Source organism: Mesoplodon densirostris, chromosome 1 (genome assembly GCF_025265405.1).
Source record: "Mesoplodon densirostris isolate mMesDen1 chromosome 1, mMesDen1 primary haplotype, whole genome shotgun sequence".
Lineage (NCBI taxonomy): Eukaryota > Metazoa > Chordata > Mammalia > Artiodactyla > Ziphiidae > Mesoplodon > Mesoplodon densirostris.
The window spans coordinates 16,993,228-17,015,786 of NC_082661.1; the positions used below are offsets into that span (position 1 = coordinate 16,993,228).

The 22,559-nt window shown below is 36.7% G+C and overlaps 1 protein-coding gene across 1 annotated transcript in view; it reads left to right on the forward strand.

Annotated features, from left to right (window-relative positions):
- Positions 1 to 22,559, forward strand: part of CCDC186 (coiled-coil domain containing 186) — a 47,865-nt gene that overhangs the window by 19,306 nt on the left and 6,000 nt on the right. Inside the window, exons 4-14 of the mRNA XM_060099220.1 lie at positions 1,852 to 1,980; positions 7,068 to 7,280; positions 8,192 to 8,311; positions 11,641 to 11,745; positions 12,213 to 12,311; positions 12,479 to 12,565; positions 14,148 to 14,290; positions 17,631 to 17,886; positions 18,532 to 18,721; positions 20,133 to 20,213; positions 22,271 to 22,481. Coding sequence (XP_059955203.1) covers positions 1,852 to 1,980; positions 7,068 to 7,280; positions 8,192 to 8,311; positions 11,641 to 11,745; positions 12,213 to 12,311; positions 12,479 to 12,565; positions 14,148 to 14,290; positions 17,631 to 17,886; positions 18,532 to 18,721; positions 20,133 to 20,213; positions 22,271 to 22,481 — 1,634 coding nt within the window. The remainder of the gene's footprint in view (positions 1 to 1,851; positions 1,981 to 7,067; positions 7,281 to 8,191; positions 8,312 to 11,640; positions 11,746 to 12,212; positions 12,312 to 12,478; positions 12,566 to 14,147; positions 14,291 to 17,630; positions 17,887 to 18,531; positions 18,722 to 20,132; positions 20,214 to 22,270; positions 22,482 to 22,559) is intronic.

The window sequence follows — 22,559 nt, forward strand, 5'->3', positions numbered from 1 at the left end:
TTTTTTAGCAATAAAGTATTTTTTAATTAAGGTATGTGCAGTTTTTTTTAGACATAATGCTATTGCACACTTAAAAGACTACAATATAGTGCATACATAACTTTAATATGCACTGGGAAACCAAAAAATTTGTGTGACTTGCTTTATTGCAGTACTTGCTTTATTACAGTGGTTTGGACTGAACCCGCAACATCTCTTGAGATATGCCTGTGTAGGTCTATACAGATTTTCTGTTTCTTCTTGAGCCAGTTTTGGTAGTTTGTGTCTTTCTAGGAATTGTGCATTTAATCTAAGTTAAATTGTTCATAACATTCATTCATAATTCTTTTTATTTCTGTAAGGTCAGTATGTCCCTCTTTCATTTTGATTCTTGTGATCAATCTAGCTAAAGGTTTGTCAGTTCTGTTGATTGTTTCAAAGAAACATTTTTTGTGTTGTTGATTTTTCTCCATTTTCCTATTCTCTATTTCATTACTTTCCTCTCTAATCTTCATTATTTCCTTTTTCTTACCGGCTTTAGATTTAGTTTGCTCTTTTTTTTTCCCCAGTGTCTTAAGATGAAAGTTTAGTTTTGATTTGAGACCTTTCTTGTTTTTCAATATTAATGTTTATAACTACAAATTTCCCTCTAAACACTGCTTTAGCTGCATCCCATAAATATGTTGTGTCTTTGTTTTTATTTGTCACCTTATTTTCTAATTTCTCTTTGATTTCTCCCTTGGTTATTTAGATGTTGTTTAATTTTTACATGTTTATGAATTGTCAAGTTTCTCTCTGTGTTACTGAGTTCTAATTTCATTCCATTATGGTTGTCAAAGGAAGATACTTTGTACGATTTCAGTGTTTTAAATTTATTGAGATTTGCTTTAAGACCTAGCATAGGTTCTGTCCTGAAGAATATTTCATGTGCACTTGAGGAGTAGGTGTATTTTGCTGTTGCTGAATGGAATGTTGTATAGATGTGTTAGATTTAGTTGTTATATAGTTGTGTTCAAGTCTCCTATTTCGTTGTTAATCTTCTTTCTAGTTCTGTTCATTACTAAAAGTGAGGTATTGAAGTCTCCAACTATTATTATTGAATTGTCCACTTCCTTCTTCATTTCTGTCAGTTATTGATTCATGTATTTTGGTGCTATATTACTAGGTGCATGTATATTTATAATTATCATACCTTTCTGCTGGATTGACCCTTTTATCATTATGAGATGAATCTAAAGTACCTTTTTTTTTTTTTTTTTTTTTTTTGTCTGTGCCATGTGGCTTGTGGGATCTTAATTCTTCAGCCAGGGATTGAACCCGTGCCTTTGGCAGTGAAAGCACAGAGTCCTAACCACTGGACTGCCAGGGAATTCCCTAAAGTACCATTGTAAACAGCATCTTGTTTTTTATTCCAGTCTGAAAATCTCTGCCTTTTGATATGATTATTTACTCTCATTTAATGTTACTGTTGACAGTTGGATTTTTGTCTACCATTTTTTAATTTTCTATGTATCTGTATTTTCTGTATGTCTTTCTGTATGTTTCTGTTTTGTTTCCCTGTGTCTCATTTACTGCTTTATTTTGCATTAAGTAAATATGTAACATTAAAATTTTTTCATGATATTTTCTGAGTTATTTCATTGGTAATTACTCTAGAGCTTATCATCCATCTTATCAGAATCTGCTTCAGATTTATTCTGACTTAATCCTATTGATATATCAGAACATTGCTAACATTTACTTTTGATTTCTATGGCTGAAGTATATTCATTGCCATCTTTATGCTTGTTTACATTGTTTATATTTATTTGAAATATTGGTGGTCTGTTTGTTATAACTATAAAAATAATCTGGTAATAATTTTCTTTACAGTTAGAATCAAGAATAGAGGAACTAAATAAAGAAGTTCAAGCTTCCAAAGATAAAGTACTAGCTCAAGACATTGCAACTAAAAATGCAATTCAGCAATTACACAAAGAGATGGCCCATCGGATGGAACAGGTATTTTTCAAGTCATTATTATTATTAACTTTCTGATGATTCTTTGTTTATTAAGTAACCGTTTTAGACAATTTTGGACATTAGTGTGTATTAGGATTAGGATTTTAAAAATGCTAAAGCAATACATAAATGCATGCTAACTACAAAAAACTTCAACCTTTATTCCTGTGATTCTTTACAATATGCTGACCCTGAGCATTAGGAATGTTATATATTTAAAACTTACACTATCAGTTCTCAAACCTTTTATACTAATTAAAGAGAAATGTAGAAGATAAGACATTAAGAAGTTGTTGGTTTTAGTGGACCCAAGCATAGCTTCATTAGAATAACTTAGTGAGCTTTAAAAATATATATATTCTTGGGGACTTCCCTGGTGGCACAGTGATTAAGAATCCGCCTGCCAACGCAGGGGACACGGGTTCGATCCCTGGTCCGGGAAGATCCCCCATCCACGGAGCAAATAAGCCCATACACCACAACTACTGAGCCTGCGCTCTAGAGCCTCCGAGCCACAACTACTGAAGCCTGTGCACCCAGATCCTGTGCTCTGCAACAAGAGAAGCCACCACAATGAGAAGCCCAGGCACTGCAACAAAGAGTAGCCCCCACTCTCTGCAACTAGAGAAAAGCCCGCACACAGCAACGAAGATCCAGTGCAGCCAAAAATAAATAAATAAAATAAATAAATTTGTAAGAGAAAAAATGTGTGTGTGTGTATATGTGTGTGTGTGTGTGTATATATATATATATATATATATATATATATATATTCATATTCTTGGGGACTTCCCTGGTGGCACAGTGGTTTAAGAATCCACTTGCCAATGCAGGAGACACAGGTTCGAGCCCTGGTCCGGGAAGATCCCACATGCCACAGAGCAACTAAGCCCATGCGCCACAACTACTGAGCCTGTGCTCTAGAGCCCATGAGCCACAACTACTGAGCCCGTGTGCCACAACTACTGAAGCCTGCTCACCTAGAGCCCATGCTCCACAACAAGAGAAGCCACTGCAATGAGAAGCCTGCGCACCGCAATGAAGAGTAGCCCCCGTTCGTCGCGTCTAAAGTCCGCACGCAACAACAAAGGCCCAACGCAGCCATAAATAAATAAATAAATAAATTTAAATACTTATATATATTCTTTGGAATTATATTTTAAAATAGAAACAAAGTGATAGTAAAATGTGCACAATAACAATTCAAACAGTAAAACATGTCTTCTTCCAAACTTTTTCTCCCACTCCGTGACCTTCCCAGAGGCAACCATTGATGCCAGTTTCCTGTATATCCTTCTCAGAATATTTGTTCCATGGGCAAGCATGTATATATTTCCTTTCTTCCTCCCATCCTCCCCCCTGTTTTTAAACAAATGGCAACATACTACACTCAGTACTCTGTATCTATTTCCTCTCTAATGATGAGTGTAGGTGAGGTTAATAATAGTAGCTGAAAACGGTTTACAAGTATTCACTTATTTAATATTCAGGATAACCCTAGAGGTGGGTATTATTATGTAGATTTTGGAGATTGTTCCATTCAGTTGTTTCTAGATTGGCTTCATTCCTTTTCTCCCCTAACTTTTCCTCTCAACTTTTTGATTTGAGAATTTTTAAGCCTGTAGAAAAGGTAAAAGAATAGTAAAATGAACACTTGTTTACCCTTCACCTAGAGTCACCAAACCTGGTGAGTTTTATTTAGAAATAGCTTCCTAGCATGAGTGTGCACATGTGTACACTCCCCAGTTTAATTTTCCAGTTTGAGGTTTCTCCATTTCTCAGAACAGATATGTAGAATGTATCTGAACCTCAAATTTACAGGAGGGTAGAGTTAGTTATAAATTCTTAGGGACTTTATAGCGTGTCTCCCTCAGCCCCACATGACCTCATATTGGTACGTATTCAGCCTTAATGAAGCATTCTGGATTCCTGCTGCTGCTTAGGTTTTTTGGCCCTGAAATTTCCCATACTTTTTTTTTTTTTTTTTTTTTGCGGTATGCGGGCCTCTCACTGTTGTGGCCTCTCCCGTTGTGGAGCACAGGCTCAGCAGCCATGGCTCACAGGCCCAGCCACTCTGCAGCATGTGGGATCCTCCCAGACCAGGGCACAAACCCGCGTCCCCTGCGTCGGCAGGTGGACTCTCAACCACTGCGCCACCAGGGAAGCGCTCCCATACTTTCTTGTGAGCTCAACTGTGCATTAAAAAAACATTTGTTGTATTTCATCTAAAATTTTTGGTGTTTTGAATGGGGAGGGTTCATCTGTCATACTTGGAGAAGCAGAACTACTTCTACAGTTTATCTTAATTTTAGTTGACTATTGAATCCTCTCAATTGTGTTACTCATATCTTCATCCAAGTCAATGGTAAACATCTTAAACTAGTCAAATCCGAAGACTTTTACTGACTCTTCTTTCTCTATCTGTGCCATAATGGACTGACTTTCAGTAGAAGCTTAAAGAGTAGTCAGTTATCTCATTTAATACTCCCAACAATCTATGAAGTAGGTGCTGCCATTATTTGGGGTGGGATATAGAAATGTGAACTTTTAGCACCCCAGGTTATTATTATTATTATTTTTAAATAAATCCATTTGTTTTATTTATTTATTTAAATTTAAATTAATTAATTTATTTTTGGCTGTGTCGTGTCTTAGTTGCAACACCTGGGCTCTTCATTGCACTGTGTGGGCTCCTCTCTAGTTGTGGTACGCAGGCTTCTCTAGTTGTGGCATGAGGGCTCCAGAGTGCATGGGCTGTGCAGTTTGCGGCACGCGGGCTCTCTAGTTGAGGTAAGCGGGCTCAGTAGTTGTGGCACACGGGCTTAGTTGCCCTGCGGCATGTGGGATCTTAGTTCCCCAACCAGGGATCGAACCTGCGTCACCTGCATTGGAAGGCAGATTCTTTACCACTGGATCACCAGGGAACTCCCACCCCAGGTTATTCTTTTGCACCTGATTCAGGGATGACTGAGTAACAGGACATTCTGGTGCACATTCCCTGCTGTAGTTAAAAACCTTATAATATGTTATCTCATGTATTATAATTATCTTTTTTCTGCTTCTTATCTCTTAACTTCAATGAAGTTTCCATGTTGCTACCAGGTATCTTTTTAAAACACAATTTAACTTAATAAAATTTAAAACACCTTTTACTAAATCCTTCTTTGGCTTCTCTTTGCCTGTAGGATAAAATCTCAAATCATTAGCATGACAAGAAGAGAAGTCCTTCTTCCTTTCAGGATCTGATCTCTACCTCTTTTTCTGTTTTATAACTACTTCCTCTCCACTGTAATCAACACACCAAATTTAATCAATACAGAATAATTTAATGTCCTCTAAATATATCATGCTATTTTATACTTTTAGGCATTTGCGCATGATAACCACTCTAGCTTGAATTCCTTTCCTTGACTGATCCCTTTACTGAATCCTTCAGTGTCTAGCTCAAGTATAGCACCTAGTTCAAGTACAAATAGCATCTTTCACCCTTCATGCCAACCTTTCCCAGGGACTGTTAGTATTTTTGTATTTCCAAAGAACTTTGTACATTCATCCACTAGAAATTATTTGTTTTGTAATCTTCGTTTATGTGTTGTTCTTACTAGGTAGTGAGCTCTTCTAGGATTTACCATGGCTTATTCTTCATTGTGTTCCCAAAAGCTAATCCATTATCTACGCATTAAGTTATCATGGAACTGGACTTCTTTTAAAGTTGATATTACCATTAGTTGACTTTTTCTAAGTACAGTTATTCAATTATCTAAAAATCTAGCTAATTCTGTCAGCCAATACCGTCACGGTTTTGTCAATCATTTGTCCACAAGCACATCATCAAATCCTCAGGGATCTCTGCCATCCCTATTCCGGTGTTTTCTTTAATTTCTCTTGAAAATTAGTAGGCTATTTCAATGGGGAAAAAATCCCAATTGGATGATTTTTAAAAGTACTTATATGTGTAGTGTTTTGAGTGGTTACTAGATGTGCTTATCAGCTGTAGCAGAACTTCATGAAACATTTTTTGTCAGTCACTTTCATCAGAGCATAGGAGGCTTCCCTACATTACCCTAACACTAAACCTACTTCAATTCAGTTATAGTATTAGTTGGAGTTTACCACTAGATGCCATTGAAGATCCTTAAAGTTTAAGGATCCATCTTCTGTAAAATAAGTATGTGAATTTACTTAAATGAAGGGCTATCTGTAGAAGTTTTCATTGTATGAAATTTCACAGTATGGAGTACCAGCTTATAGTTACAGAGAATTTTAAGTTAGTATATAGATAGATGTCACACCTAATCCAATTAGGTATTTCTTATTAAAATGCCGAATACTTTTCATACAGAGGAACTCAGCAATCACTAATTAGCATATTACTTACTTTTTTGTGAGGGAGCTACGATTATAGATTTTAGAAATTGTCAGCCATAGAGTCAGGATCCTGACAGAAAACAGAAACTGGTGATTTTGGGAGAATTTCATAAAAGGACTCTTTACAAAGGTATGGGTGAGATTTAGGGAGTCCAACCTGGGAAAATGCAGGATCCTGGGGCTGCTGGAGGAGCCATTATCACTCTTCGGGCTAAAGGAATAAGGAGATGGTGCAGGTAGTACAACCCAGAGAAGGTAGTTGCATAGAGAGGTCACCTGACAGGAACAGTGTATGATTCTGGAGGAGGCAGATCTCATTCTCTGCCTACCCTCCTAATCTTCTGCTTAGTGCCTCGTGTTGGCCAAACCCAACTGGAAGTATGAGGGCAAAGAAACTTGTTGATATGGTCCCTGATGGTCACTTTCCCAGAGCACAGGGTGGGCTAGGAAAGAGTGGAAAAGTGATCTGAAGGAGTAAACGGAAAATAGCAACCATATTAGCTAAAGGAAAAGGAATAGGAAAGGGAAGAAGCAAATATTAGTGATACTAATTTCTTCATTGTATCATTTCTCTTTTTTAAAATTTCATGACACAGGTCCTGAAAATCTTGTGTAAAAGACCAAAAAATACATTGGTGATATTATAGGAAAATATTATTTGTTTTAATTAATTTTTATTTGAAAAATATGTTTTATTAATGCTAGATATTTTTTTCAAGGCCAACAAGAAATGTGAAGAGGCACGCCAGGAAAAAGAAGCAATGGTAATGAAGTATGTAAGAGGCGAGAAGGAATCTTTAGACCTTCGAAAGGAAAAAGAGATACTTGAAAAAAAACTTAGAGATGCAAATAAAGAATATGAGAAAAACACTAACAAAATTAAGCAACTTTCTCAGGAGAAAGGACGGCTGCACCAGCTGTACGAAACAAAGGTATAACTTTTGATATTGTATCTTATTTGAAACTTATTTTCTTTGCTTTTCCTTATTTAATCAAATAATCATAACTTAACATGGTTAAACCACTGTTAAACATAAAGTTGTTTTTCTTAGTTTACCTTCAAAGAATGTGAATGCTCTAATAATTCCAGTATCTTGTTACTTAGCTGCAAAAATTTTTCCTATGAAAAGATGAGAAACTGACACGTTGTTTATTAGACAGATCTTTTTAAAAACTTGCTTTTAAAATCTGCATGTTGAAGAAATGACTTTGTGCTTCAAAGGAAGATTTTATTTTGGTAAAAGATATACATGGTTGTCAAAATTTGAGTAGTTTTTGAGCCAGAAGTATACTTTGACCAGAATCTTAATGTAACACTTACACATCATAGAATAGAATTTATATTTCACTTGTAGAAAAACATGTTACTACATGCTGTCCAAGGAGATTTAATTACTGTGCTATTTAGAGTCCTTGCTATTAACTAGCATCCTCATGGCATGGTCTTGTGTCCAGTAGGTTTTCATTTCTTGGTAATCAATGTTATTTTTTATTAATTAACTTTTAGTTCAGGAATGTTGTCATTGTTCTCAAGAATTCTGGCAAAACCAATTTAATTCATATTTCACCTTAAAGTCAGCCAGTTGAGAAGAATCAGAAAGGTATGCTTATACTCACAGCGTACTAGTTGGTTAAAATATAAATGTTAATCATCTTATGTCTGTTAATTGGTTTTAGACTTTTACTGTCCTCTTATGATTTGAACTTTAAGTCAGTTTATAGGCCGTAATGTGCTAGCCCTGAATTATAGTGTTATTGCATTGATTATCTTGAGATATAAAAGATACACAAATGATTGGTTGGTTGTTTAAATGAAAAATATGACCTAGTGATATTATTTTAGGAAGGTGAAACTACTAGACTCGTCAGAGAAATAGACAAATTAAAGGAAGATATCAACTCTCACATCATTAAAGTAAAATGGGCACAAAACAAATTAAAAGCAGAAATGGATTCACACAAGGTGAGTACTGTAATACAGTGGAAAAATTATTAGAATCAGTTTTAAGAGCACATGCAGTAATAGTTATTAATGAGGCATAAAGCTTAGTGACTCCTGTAGGATAGCTTGGGCCTGAATATTTGGTGATTGTAAAAAGATATTTCCTTGCATGATTTACATATTAAATTGGATAGAATGTTGTTTTATCATTCATTGTTTTTAACCCCCCAATGACTTTATTCTTTAAGCATTTTTAGTGTTCTATATTTTATATTAAACATTGCCAGGTTCGGGGGAAGAGGAGAATATGTAGGTTATCAAAATTGAAAGTAAACTCTGGAAATTCTTAAAAAAATATTAGTGATGATACAATTCTTATAATCAAGAAATATGAATTTTTATTTAAATATAAACATAATAAAGAGAAGTTTCCTTATCTGTTTATTATGAATATAATTCTATTGGTATTGTGTATAATGAATATCATATTATTAAACAATATAATAAAAAGTGGTGATAAAGGCTGGTACCTGATGCCACAATTTTAAGCACTAACTGAACTGGTATAAGCAGTAATAAAAATCTGAAAATGATAGAATATGAAGTAAAAAAAAACTTTGAAATATGATTTAAACAAAAGAGCCATATTATTTATAACAGTTACCACATTTTCAAAAATAGGCTTAATGATACTGTTTAAATTATCATTGGCATCTCTTTAAATAATCCTAAGTTGGTAGAACTGTTAACCTTTGGATATTTGTATATTATAATATCAGAGAAAACTGTAGGGAGAGGTGTCTGTGTTGACAGTGGTCAAAGATAGGTTAGAGAATGGTAGGTTTCTGAGCTAATTGCTGATCAGCAAATGAGTGTTAGGAAACTATATGGGCAGAGAAAGAACTGCCAGAAGGAGTAGGAGCAACAATCCTTAGGGCTCACACAGGGCTACAAACCATTTAAAATTGTATTTGACACAGGAATCTCTCAATTGCTATGTTTTGAATAAATGAAGTGAGTACCTACTATGTATCAGGCTCTGTTTTAGTTATTGATGATATAGAAGTGGGGGGGAAAACAGATAAAGTTCTGTTCTCTATCTCTCTCTCCTTCTTGTTGAGCTAATATTCTCATATTTTAAAAAACAATATCTGAAAAAGCCTTCAAATGTTTAAATTTTAAAAGTAACACAGTTTTAGTATGTCACATTATTTTTTAAAGACCTGCAACCGAAAGTATGTAAGTAGGCACTTAATTGTATGGTAGGTTTATCCAAAAACAAAATGATATATAAGAAGCGGTGTGTGAAGGATAGATGCAATTTACATTAAGAGATGGCAGGAAAGGCATTCCAAGTGGAGGAACAACAAGATAAGGAGAAAAGGGAGATGAATAATTGGTGTTTGAGAAAACCAACCTAACTAGAACAGAAGGTTTATGTTAGGTATTCCTTCGTTAATTCAACATTTATTATACGTGAACAATTAATATGTGGCAACTACTGAGCTAGGTGTTATCCAGAAGCTGTATCCTCAGTGGGGGAAGCATGTAAGCTGCTGTACGATGTATCAAGTGTTACAATCTAGGGATTCCCTGGATTCTATCTATGGGAAGGCAGAATAGCAGCTTCTACCCCTTTCTGAAGGGAAGCTACTAGGAGGAGATGATACCTAAACTCTCATTTGAAATCCACATGATAGCCCAAATTATGGGACTGGATGGGTACTCTGAAGGAGAACGTTGGAGCTACAGGGTAGGGCTGCTCTGGGACAGTCACCACAGGAAGTCTAGCTAGTCAAGGACACAGCAAAGGCAATGATGAAGTGGGCAAAAACAGGAGTATGTTGTCTTGTAAACAGAGGAAGGCTATTCAGAGTCAGGAGTGATCAGAACTGGAACAGGTAAGTCAAGAATAAGAAATGAGAAAAAGCAATTGGATTTGATGAGAAAGTAGTCCCTGCAGACCTTCAGAATTGTTATTTTAGGAGAGTAGTTAGGAACAGAAACCAAATTGCAGCATGAATCTGTAAAAAAGTTTTGGATACCTTGGCCATAAACCAAAGAATTGTCTTTTATGTGGGTCTACAAAGAACTACTTAAACACTTTGCTCTTTTTGTCTTTTCAGGTTAGTAACTTCTAGTGATTTGATGAAAACTCTATCAAATTTAACTTTATTTAACGACTATCAATTAACTGTTCAGGCCACATTTAGTTTTTTGTCAGAAGCATAAAATGTCATTACTAGAATAGTATCTGACTCCAGTGGCAGTGCTAAGACAAGAACTTTTTCTGCCGTCTGGTCATTGTTCTCATCATTCATCACATCACTATGCCAACCTTGTTGCTGTCTGTAAAGGAAAAACCCAGTTTTCCTTCAGTGAAGGGAAAAATCCAGTTCTCCCTACTGTGGGTTTCTTCCCTTTGTGTCTCTTTTACTTTTACACAGAACACTTCACTTCTGTCGCTTCTGGTTACCAATGTGTGAAGGCTTTTCCCCACAACAAGCAATTCTCTGTGATACCAGCTGAGTGGCCTACAACTTAACTCAGTTTTGACACTATCGATCCAGAGATAGTGTCAGATCCCACAGGTTAAAGGCTCAGTCCCACAAGACCTCCCCCACCTCCCACTTCAGGCACCAGTCCCAAGCACAGGTTATCACCTGTTCTTCTGATCAACTGGCTATAGATTAGAGGTTCTAACAACCCCCCCACCTTGGGTTCAAAAATTTGCTACAGTACCACACAGAACTTGGGGAATGAGTACAGTTACGTACCTTACCAGTTTATTGAAGGACATTATAAAGGGTCAGATGAACAGTCAGATAAAGAGATACATAAGGTGAGGTCTGGGAAGGTCCCAAGTGCAGGAGCTTCTGTCCCGCTGGAGTTAGGGTGTGTCACCTTCCCGATATTGGATGTGTGCACCATCTGGAAGCTCCCCAAGCCTCATACTTTTGGTTTTTTGTGGAGGCAGCATCACGTAGGCTTGAGATTGATCATTAACTCCATTTTTACCCTTCTGCCTTCTCGGGGGAATGGGGGACAGGGTTGAAAATTCCAAGCTTCTAACCATGGCTTGCTCTTTCTGGGGACCAGCTGTCATCCAGAAGTCCAGTCAGAGTCACCTCATTAGAACAAAAGACACTCCTATCAATTGGGAAATTATGAGGATTCCAGGAGCTCTGTGACAGGAACAGAGGTTCAAGACCAGTATTAGAACAAGAGATGCTCCTAATGGTTTTATCACTTAAAAAATTACAAGGGTTTTAGGAGCTCTGTGCCAGGAACTGGGGACAGAGACCAATATATATTTTCTATCATCTCACATTGTCTTTTTGTCAATGCAGGAAACCAAAGATAAACTCAAAGAGACAACAACAAAGTTAACTCAAGCAAAGGAAGAAGCAGATCAAATTCGGAAAAATTGTCAGGATATGATAAAAACATATCAGGTATACTTAAATTTTTGAATAAATTAGTAACAAATTATGCCAGATATCAGTACTCTTGTTTCATAAATTTTTGTATCTACAATATTCGAAGTGTGGAATAGATTTGGTAGGGCAGCTAAATTAAATACAGGCCATTTCCTATGTTAAAGTACTTGCAGCTTAAATAGAGATCTTACTAGAGAAGTTTTTAACCAAATAAAAACACTAGAAAACATTAGAAGAATGAAGAGTACAAGAAAATGTATAACTTAAAAAAAAAAGCCCACTCTATTATGTTATATATGTTAAGTATGCTCTTCTAGTTGGTGCAAAATTGATGTATTTAAAATCTTTGAATACAGTCATCAATTTTACATACATGAGCTATGTATTTCATGATGAGGAAACTTAATTGCAAAAGCCTTCTTCACATTTCAAAGCATAAAACTTTAAAAATTGTCATACTTTTGTCATTTCTTTCCCATTAGGAATCAGAAGAAATTAAATCAAATGAGCTTGATGCCAAGCTTAGAGTGACAAAAGGAGAACTTGAAAAACAAATGCAAGAAAAATCTGACCAGCTAGAAGTGAGTAGCTTTGTTCTTTGTATACCTTGGATGGTATAATATAGAGGAGAGAAACAACAAGTACTTATTGCCAGCTACTTTTAAGGCCTTCTGGAAGGAGCAGGTAATAAATTTTAGATCTGGTTTAGCATATAATGATTTGTGGTTTCTTTTAAACTTTCTTAAAGATGCATCATGCCAAAATAAAGGAACTAGAAGATTTGAAGAGGACATTTAAGGAGGGCATGGATGAGCTACGAACACTGAGAACAAAGGTAATTCAGTCTTTAATCATGACTCCAGAGGAAGGGTAAATATCTTTAATTTTGTACTCATTCTGATTTTTAAATCTTGGGGAAAGGATATTTATATAGAAATATTCCAGAATCAAATAGTAGCATGTCAATTCCCTAGCAACAAAATTGACTCTTAGAGAAATAAAAGTGTCTTCCATTTCAGTCCCTTTAAAGTGTTTTCCAAACGTTCCTGTTTCACAGCACATTTGCTTTATCTATAAGTTATCCTTGGTCCTCTCTTACATGGGCTTTAGAGCTGTGTCAGAAAATAATAGAAAGGGACTGCCCTGGTGGCGCAGCGGTTAAGAATCCGCCTGCCAATGCAGGGGACGCAGATTCGAGCCCTGGACTGGGAAGATCCCACATGCCACGGAGCAACTAAGCCCGTGCGCCACAACTGCTGAGCCTGTGCTCTAGAGCCCATGAGCCACAACTACTGAGCCTGTGTGCCTAGAGCCTGTGCTCTGCAACAAAGAGAAGCCACCACAATGAGAAGCCTGCGTACCGCAACGAAGAGTAACCCCACTTACTGCAACTAGAGAAAGTAGAGAAAGCCTGCACGCAGCAATGAAGACCTGATGCAGCCAAAAATAAATAAATAAATTAATTAATTAATTAATTAACGAAAAAAGAAAAGAAAGAAAATAATAGAAAACCTTTACATTTCTCCTAGATATATTTAATAGTCTTGTATACAGTTTCTTTAAAAAATGTTTGCTTGCTTGCTTGCTCATTTATTTATTTATTTATTTGACTGCGTTGGGTCTTAGTTGCGGCACACAGGGTCTTCGTTGCATCATGCGGGATCTTTCGTTGTGGCATGTGGGCTCTTCATTGCAGCGTGCAGGCTTCTCTCTAGTTGTGGCACATGGGCTTAGTAGTTGCAGCATGCGGGCTCTCTTAGTTGCGGGCTCTCACGTGGGCACGCAGGCTAAGTAGTTGCGGTGTACGGGCTTAGTTGCCCTGCAGCATGGGGGATCTTAGTTTCCCGACCAGGGATCGAACCCACATCCCCTGCATTGGAAGGCAGATTCTTAACCACTGGACCACCAAGGAAGTCCCTTGTATACAGTTTTAATTTCTAACAACCTCTTAAATCTTTTCCAGTGTTATGGTTCTCATTGTAAGAATATTTGCCCTTTTAATGTAAGTGTGAAATACGTTATCATTATATATCTTTCATTTATTTAGAAATAGGCTTTTAGGTAACCACCTTGAATTTGCGATCACTTAATAATTTTTAAAGTGTCTTTCATGTACCTTTCTATTTGTTCGTCATGCCAGTACTTTGAGGCAGATAGGGAAGGTACATCCTCTTTTCAGATGAGAAAATGGAGATTCAGCCAGAATGAAGTGGCATGTTAAAAATCCCATGACTAAATCATGAGAAATCTGAGACTGAAACCCAAGACTGTTAACTTCCTATTATATTTTCTTCATGTTAATTAATATTGCTTCAGAATTTAGCTTAGATTATTAATATATAACCATTGTCTGAAATAGCTAATAAAGAACAAGAAAATACTGTTTGTAGTTTAACTTGATTATGATTATTTGATAGGTAAAATGTCTAGAAGATGAACGATTGAGAACAGAAGATGAATTATCAAAATATAAAGAAATTATTAATCGCCAAAAAGCTGAAATTCAGAATTTATTGGACAAAGTGAAAATTGCAGGTCAGATACAGGAGCAGCATCAAAGGTATAAAATGAGCAACTTCTGTTTATGCTAATCAACAGGCTTTTTGATTCTATCTCGTTTCTGCTTTTAAGTGCAATTGTTGCACTAAATAAGAGTAATTTTATATTTTACTAGATAAAAAAAATTTTTAAATCCTGTCTTCATTTGAACTTATTTTGGGTTATCTTTGTAGTTCCCATCACGGCTTCTAAAAATCAAAGTTTATATTCCCTAAACATTGGCAGTAGTTTTTTTTTTTTTTTGGCAGTAGTTATTTATAAGACAGAATGGCACGGGTTCATGCCCCAGTCCGGGAAGATCCCACATGCTGTGGAGCGGCTGGGCCCGTGAGCCATGGCCACTGAGCCTGCGTGTCCAGACCCTGCACATCCGGAGCCTGTGCTCTGCAATGGGAGAGGCCACAACAGTGAGAGGCCCGCGTACCACAGAAGAAAAAAAAAAAAGCAAAGACAGAATGGATTGTAGTTTTTTATCCGTTCCTTAGCTTTCAAATTCTATTACTTATACACAGTAGTTTTTCTTCTAAAAGGTAGATATGTATCTATGTCTATATCTTTGCATGTATGTAGCTCAAGGTCAGGAGGTAACATTATTCTTTGACTTCTTTTTTTTTTATATAAATTTATTTTATTTATTTTTGGGGTGCTGCTTTGGGTCTTTGTTGCTACGCACGGGCTTTCTCTAGTTGCGGTGAGCGGGAGCTACTCTTTGTTGCGGTGCGCATGCTTCTCATTGTGGTGGCTTCTCGTTGCAGAGCACAGGCTCTAGGCATGTGGACTTCAGTAGTTGTGGTGCAGGGACTCAGTGGTTGTGGCTCATGGGCTCTAGAGTGCAAGCTCAGTAGTTGTGGTGCACGGGCTTAGTTGCTCCGTGGCATGTGGGATCTTCCTAGAGCAGGGCTTGAACCTGTGTCCCCTGCATTGGCAGGCAGATTCTTAACCACTGTGCCACCAGGGAAGTCCTTTTCCTTGGCTTCTTATAAAACCATTTAGCTAAATTCTACTTACGACATTACCTGAGAGAGCCTGGATTCAGGCTGGATCCAGATACTTTCTTTTTTATACCCTACCAGCACCCAGGCTGCTGAGTGTTGCTGAAGAAATCCTCAAGATCATCCAGATTGATGCTGCTATAAATTCATGGTTAGCAACTTCAACTGGGAATACTAATGCACCTCCAGTCCTACCATATGTCCTTAGTCAGAGCCTTCTCCCCATCCTCTTAGCATTATTCCAAACCTTGCTGCTTTCTTCACACTTCTGATCTTCCCTCTCACCTTGCTCTTTACTCTTGTCAGGCGATTACCTCTTACTTCACAGAAAAAAAGAGAGCTGTCAGGTGACAGTTCTCTCAACCTCTTGCTATCAGTCCTATGAACTTGCCTGCATCTGCAGTCATTTTTCTTTTCCTTCTGTTATTATGGAAGAAATGTTCCTATTCTTTCTGAATCAAATTGTGGTCCCTACTCCTACTGTGGATCCCATGCTCTTCTGCCTTCTCAGGGTCTTTCTTGATTATTCCTTTTTTATCCTTTATCTCTTACCTCCCTTTTTTTTTTTTTACTGACTTTTCTTCTTTCTACATTTAAATATTATATCTTAAAAACATCAAAACTCCTGTGATCTCCTTTCTCCACAACCATAACTGTCTTTATAGAATCATCTGTGCTTGTTCTCCCATTTCTTCACATGCTTTGTTCTTCTGTTCCTCTCCATTTATTCTAATTCCCCAGCATTCCATTACAAACTGCTAATGCATCCTTAAATATAGTAGATACTTCCCAGATTAACCCTTGCTTGAATTTTCAGTACAGACACACTAAGCCCATTACCTTTCTTGACATGCTCCGTTCTTTTGGCTTCATTTCCTTGTACTTTCCTGGTGTTCCTCCCCACTTTCTGGCCAGTCTTTTCTGTCTCCTTGGCAGCCTTCTCTTTATGTCATAAAGCTGTTTTTTGTTCTTATTTTATTATAATCCTGGGTGATCCTAACTCTTCCAGTAGTGTGCTGCAGGACCTTCAAATTAATTATCATCAACCCTTTTTGCTGAGCTCCAGATACACAAGTATCAAAGACACCTCAAACTTATAATATGTACAATACTGATTCATATATCTTGTCCACAAATATGCTTCTCTGATGTTCCTGAGATGAATGATGAGTGTGACATCCACATGATTTTCCAATCCAGGAACCTGGGGGTTACCCTTGGCTCTTCTTTCCTTTCCCTCACACATGTAACCAGTCACAAAATATTGTTGATGCTAACTCTTCAATATCTTTCAAGGCCATTTACTGTTTACATCCCCACTGCTGCTACCATTGTCCAAGCCATTATCAGCTCTCACCTGGCAAACTGCCACGGCTTCTAAACTGTTTTGTTTTGTTTTTTTGCTTACTTCCCTTTTAGTCTGTTTCCTACACTGTGGTCAGCATAATCTTTTTGACAAAGGAAATCTCAAACCTCCCAATGATTTCCCATTGCCTCAAGGATTGCCTAGTGAGTTCAGATGGCTTAACATGGCTTGGAAGGTCGTTAGTAACCTTGCTTCTCCCTCTGTGCCTTCTTCTTTATTCTGTATTTCAGCAATAGTCGGTTAACAAATGTTAATTAATTTTCTCCTAGGTGCCGAGCCCTGTGTTAAGTGCTAGGATATAGTACTGTCCTTATCCTCATCAGTATTGAACGTCTGTTTGTTAGTACCAACAAGAAGTCATTCTCTTGTTCCCTTCCCAGCTTTGCACATACTGTTTCCTCTACCTGGAACATACTTTGTTTTCCCACTCACTGTTACTTTCCCTTTAGCTCAGGAATTAGCAAACTATGGCCCAGAAGCCAAATCCAGCTCACTGCCTCTTTTTGTCAATAAACTTTTTTTGGGGAACACAGCCACTCTCATTCCTTTATGTATTATGTGTGGCTGCTTTCACACTACAGTGGCAGAGTTAAACAGTTGTAACAAAGGCCATACGCTCCAGAAGCCTACATTGTTTACTGTGTGGGCCTTTTATAGGAAAAGTTTGCTAACCCTTTAAATATTAGTTTACTCATCACTTACACTAGATTAGGTGACCCACTCTGTGCTTTCATGATCAAAAATGTTTTTTCACACTACTTGACTGAAAGCTCTTTGAAAGCAGGGGCCATGTCAGTCTTGCTTATGTATATTCCCAGCTCTTAGTTCCTAGCATATATTAGGCATTCATAGTAATCCAAATAAATATTTGGATGAATGAATAAAAGTACCTTCATAAAGAATGTCATTTGATGAAAATTCTCAAACCATTAATGTCTTTTAATAGTTTAATTTTTTTCTTAAATATAAACTTTGTTTTTTAGAGGTAAACAAGAAATTGAAAATTTGAAGGAAGAAGTGGAAAGTCTTAATTCTTTGATTAATGACCTACAAAAAGACATCGAAGGCAGTAGGAAAAGAGAATCTGAGCTACTACTGTTTACAGAAAAGCTCACTAGTAAGAATGCACAACTTCAATCTGAATCCAATTCTTTGCAGTCACAGTTTGATAAACTTTCTTGTAGTGAAAGTCAGTTACAAAGCCAGTGTGAACACATGAAACAGACAAATATTAATTTGGTAAGTATAAGTGTACATTTAACTTTTAAAGCAACATAGCAAGTAGCACAAATTAAATTTCCCTAAAAGCATAAACTTAATGGTAGTTGATTAAACTTTTTTTTTTTTTGGCACTGACTTTCTGATCATTTCAAATGCTATGAGAAATGTCAATTTTTCCTTTGAACTTATGTAGTTTATAATAAAAATTTTTCCCTAACATCATTAGGAAGAAATATTTCACTTTTGAAAGTAAGAAAACCAGGGTTTTTGTCATTCCTAACTGGATTTATTATATATTTCTTAAAAGGACTTTAAATTTCTATATTTTTATAGCTTAAAAATGGTTTAATATTTCCAGGTAGTGAGAGTATCTTCAGGTTACTCATAAAAATAATTTGAGACTTTAAACCAGAAATAGAGACCTGAAAAAAAAAATACAGAGACCTGTATCACATGTTGTTTTACATGTATAGAATGCCATATGCATTAATATATCCCCCTGCGTTACTATATAAAGAATTTGAGCTCAGTAAACAAAACCTGATAATGAGTGATGACAGAAGAATTTACTATGAAAGACCTTGTATTTTTAAGGTTTTAAACTGTGAGCAGTAATTGAAACAGATATTAAAGTTGGTATTTTTTATCTTATTTAATATTTAGGAAAGTAGATTGTTAAAAGAAGAAGAACTGCGAAAAGAGGAAGTCCAGACTCTGCAAGCTGAACTCACTTGTAGACAAACTGAAGTTAAAGCATTGAGTACCCAGGTCGAAGAATTAAAAGATGAATTAGTAACTCACAGACGTAAACATGCCTCTAGTGTCAAGGATCTTACCAAACAACTTCAGCAAGGTATAAAATTCTTCTACACTTAGACCTTGAATGTTTTTGTTTCTTTTCATTGTTAAGGATTTATAGAAAAAACATATTTTACACCAGTTTCTCCCACATTGATTAGAGCTGTTTGTTCTTTTTAATGTATTAATGTTAATAAACAACATGGCTGACCTTCTTGTAGTTCCATGAATAGTTTATAGCATGTTCTATGTTAAAAGACATTTATTCACAGAACCACAAAATGTAAGAATTGAGAAAGTACCTTACCAAGGCAGTAGTGTCTAGACTTTGTTGATCACATACTGCTGTCAATAAAAAACTATTTAAGTATTTGTTCTCCAATTTGTATCTAGTTATTTGTAAATTTTAAACATGTATTACTCTAGTTTATGTACATTAGAAAAACATGAAAAATACAAATTTAAAAAGATTAGATTAAATATAAGTATAAATAGAGTTCTGATATTTTCTCCCTACCCTTGTCTGTGAGTTGTTTTGTGCAGCATCTAGGGTACCTGCCCCCACCTTGTAGACCTCTCACTTAGAGATCATTGAACCCTAACCCTTGATCTTAGGGGAAACTGAGACCGAGAAAGGTTATAAATTACCTGGACACAACAATTAACATTTAGAACTGGAACCCAGATTTCTTACGTTTAAAAATTCATACAAATTGGGAGTCTGTGCTATGTGATTGGTTACAAACATGAAAAGAGATGTATTCTGACATCCTATTCTCTACTATTCCCCACTGCTTTATTTGTATTAAAATAGGGTGAGGGCCTCCCTGGTGGCGCAGTGGTTGAGAGTCCGCCTGCCGATGCAGGGGACACCGGTTCGTGCCCCGGTCTGGGAGGATCCCATATGCCGCGGAGCGGCTGGGCCCGTGAGCCATGGCCGCTGGGCCTGCGCATCCGGAGCCTGTGCTCCGCAACGGGAGAGGCCACAACAGTGAGAGGCCCGCATACCGCAAAAAGAAGGAAAAAAAAAAAAAATAGGGTGAAATATAGTAATATGGTAAAAGAGACTTAACATTTACTTAATATAAATATATTCAGATATTTGCCGTAAGAATTTAGTTTGTTTTCATAGATGTGATTGAAGGGAAATTTGGGAGAAATTTGTGGTACTGTAGAGCTCTTTGAAATCTTTCAGAACTCCAAAAGTTAGGTTCTGTGTACCTAAGTGATGCCAGTATCAGTTGTTATCATAATGTTTCCATATATTTTGTATATGACCTGTACATTTCTAGATGTCATTTTATATGAATGACCCTACAGCCCTCCTTTTGAAAGTACATATTCAAGAAATTTCTCTTGCTATTTATGCCATTTTGGCCTAAGTGATTTTAGCGATTAAAATCAGAGATAGTGGGGACCAGTGGTCATGACAGTTATCACAAGTAATCCATTTCTTTTTCCTGCAGCACGAAGAAAGTTAGATCAGGTTGAGAATGGAAGCTATGATAAAGAAGTCAGCAGCATGGGAAGTCGTTCTAGTTCATCAGGTGAAAAATTAATGGTTTTACAGTTGTTTTTTAGTGATTGATTATAAAAAGAAATAACATTTTACGGGAATTCCCTGGTGGTCCAGTGGTTAGGGCTCTGTGCTTTCACTACCGAGGGTGCAGGTTCAATCCCTGGTCAGGGAACTAAGATCCCATGAGCTGCAGCACGGCCAAAAAAAAAAAAAAGGAAAAGAAATAGGATTTTTTGTTTAAAAAGTATCGATATGCTTTTCTTTAATTTTGAATTATAAAAAGCAGTAGTTGTACATAATTATGTTGTAAAACATATTTCCAGTTAAATGTTTAAGTTTAATCATTAGACAGGGTTTCAAGTTTGTCATGGGGTTCTATACCATCTGTCTCCTTACCTCCTTTTCCTTACCTGCTTCTTTATTCTGTGCAACAGTTTACTCTTAAATTTTTAAATTCAGATTTGTATCCATCTATAGAGAGATTTGGTGTAGTATGTTCTTTCTTTTTCTTTTAATTTTATATTACTTTTAACACCTGAGAGCTAATGAAAGGGTCATCATTATATATCAGATTTTATATATATATATATGTGTGTGTATGTGTGTATTTTTAAATCTTTTTGCTTTTCTCATGGTAAATATACCTATAGTCTAAAACAAAAATTAAGTCTATAAAATTATGATCAGTAGCACTGTGAAAATGATAATTGGCAAAATACCAGCATATTTACCATTTTTGGAATGCCAGGAACCATGCTAAATGTTTTTAACGTATCATTTAGTCACAGAACAGCCATGTGAAATAAGTGTTGTATTCCCATTTTACAGATGGGGAAACTTAAGATTCATAGTGGTTGCATGACTTTCCCAAAATCGACAGTAACAGAACTCTCAGGCTCTGGAGTCTGCATGCCACTACATACACTGCCTGCACATTAGGGGAAAAAACATCATCAACTGTTACAATAGTGGGAAAATTGTGTAGTAGAAAGAACATGGGTTTTAGATTACACATTGGGTATTTAGATCCCAGCTCTACCATTTACTTGTGCATGACTTTGGATAAGATATATTACTTGTCTTAAATCTACATAATAGGGTTGGGAAAAAAATGTGTCTTTGTAGGATAAAAAGGATTAGAAATTCTTCTCAAATGATATTGGTAAAAATAATAGCTAACATTTACTTAGTGCATACTATATATGCTGTTCATGCACTTCAGACATGTTAACTAATTTAAATGAGGATAACAGTCCTACGAGGCAAATCATATTATGATTCACATTTTGAGATGAAGTGACCTTGATACAGAGAGTTAACTTGTCCAAAGTCATACAGCTAGAAAGTGGAGAAGTAAGATTTGAACCTAGGAAGACTGGCTCCAGAGCTTAACCCACTGGCTATATTCTGTCTTCTGTCTTTATCTGTGTCTGTCTCAGTTTAATTTTGGTGTCACTTCAGACTTGTTTTTCTGACTTTTCTGGAGTTTCTCATTTCTCTATTGCACTTACTCATTCTGTTCCTGAAAGACATACTAGACCCTTCTTCCTTCCTTCCTTCCTCCCTTCCACCCTCCCTCCCTCTCTCCCTCCCTCCCTCTCTCCCTCCCTCCTTCCTTCCCTCCCTCCCTCCCTTCCTTATTTATGGCTGCATTGGGTCTTCATTGCTGTGCACAGGCTTTCTCTAGTTGCGGTGAGTAGGGGCTACTCATTGTTGTGGTGCATGGGCTTCTCATTGTGGTGGCTTCTCTTGTTGCGGAGCACAGTTTCTAGGCGCGTGGGCTTCAGTAGTTTTGGCGCATGGGCTTAGTTGCTCTGCGGCATGTGGGATCTTCCCGGACCAGGGATTGAACCCATGTCCCCTGCATTGGCAGGCAGATTCTTAACCACTGTGCCACCAGGGAGGCCCTAGACCCTTTTTTCTATCATCAATGTATTCAGAAACAAGAACTCAGGTCAAGTATGACTTGTGCTCTGTACCCAACTCTGTTAAATTGAATATGTGAAAATGATACTAGAAGAAATAATATATGAGATTAGAGTTGACTCCAGACTAAGTACAATAAGTGGATTTTTTTGTCTTCAGGGTCCCTCAATGCTCGAAGCAGTGCAGAAGATCGATCTCCAGAAAATACTGGGTCGTCAGTAGCTGTGGATAACTTTCCAGAAGTAGACAAGGCCATGCTGATTGAGAGGATAGTAAGGCTGCAGAAGGCACATGCTCGGAAAAATGAAAAGATAGAATTTATGGAGGATCACATCAAACAATTGGTGGAAGAAATTAGGAAAAAAACAAAGTATGTATTATTATGGTACTGTAATCTGTGTTCAAAATACCATTATTCACATGGTAAAGTTATTGTGTTCAAAATTAA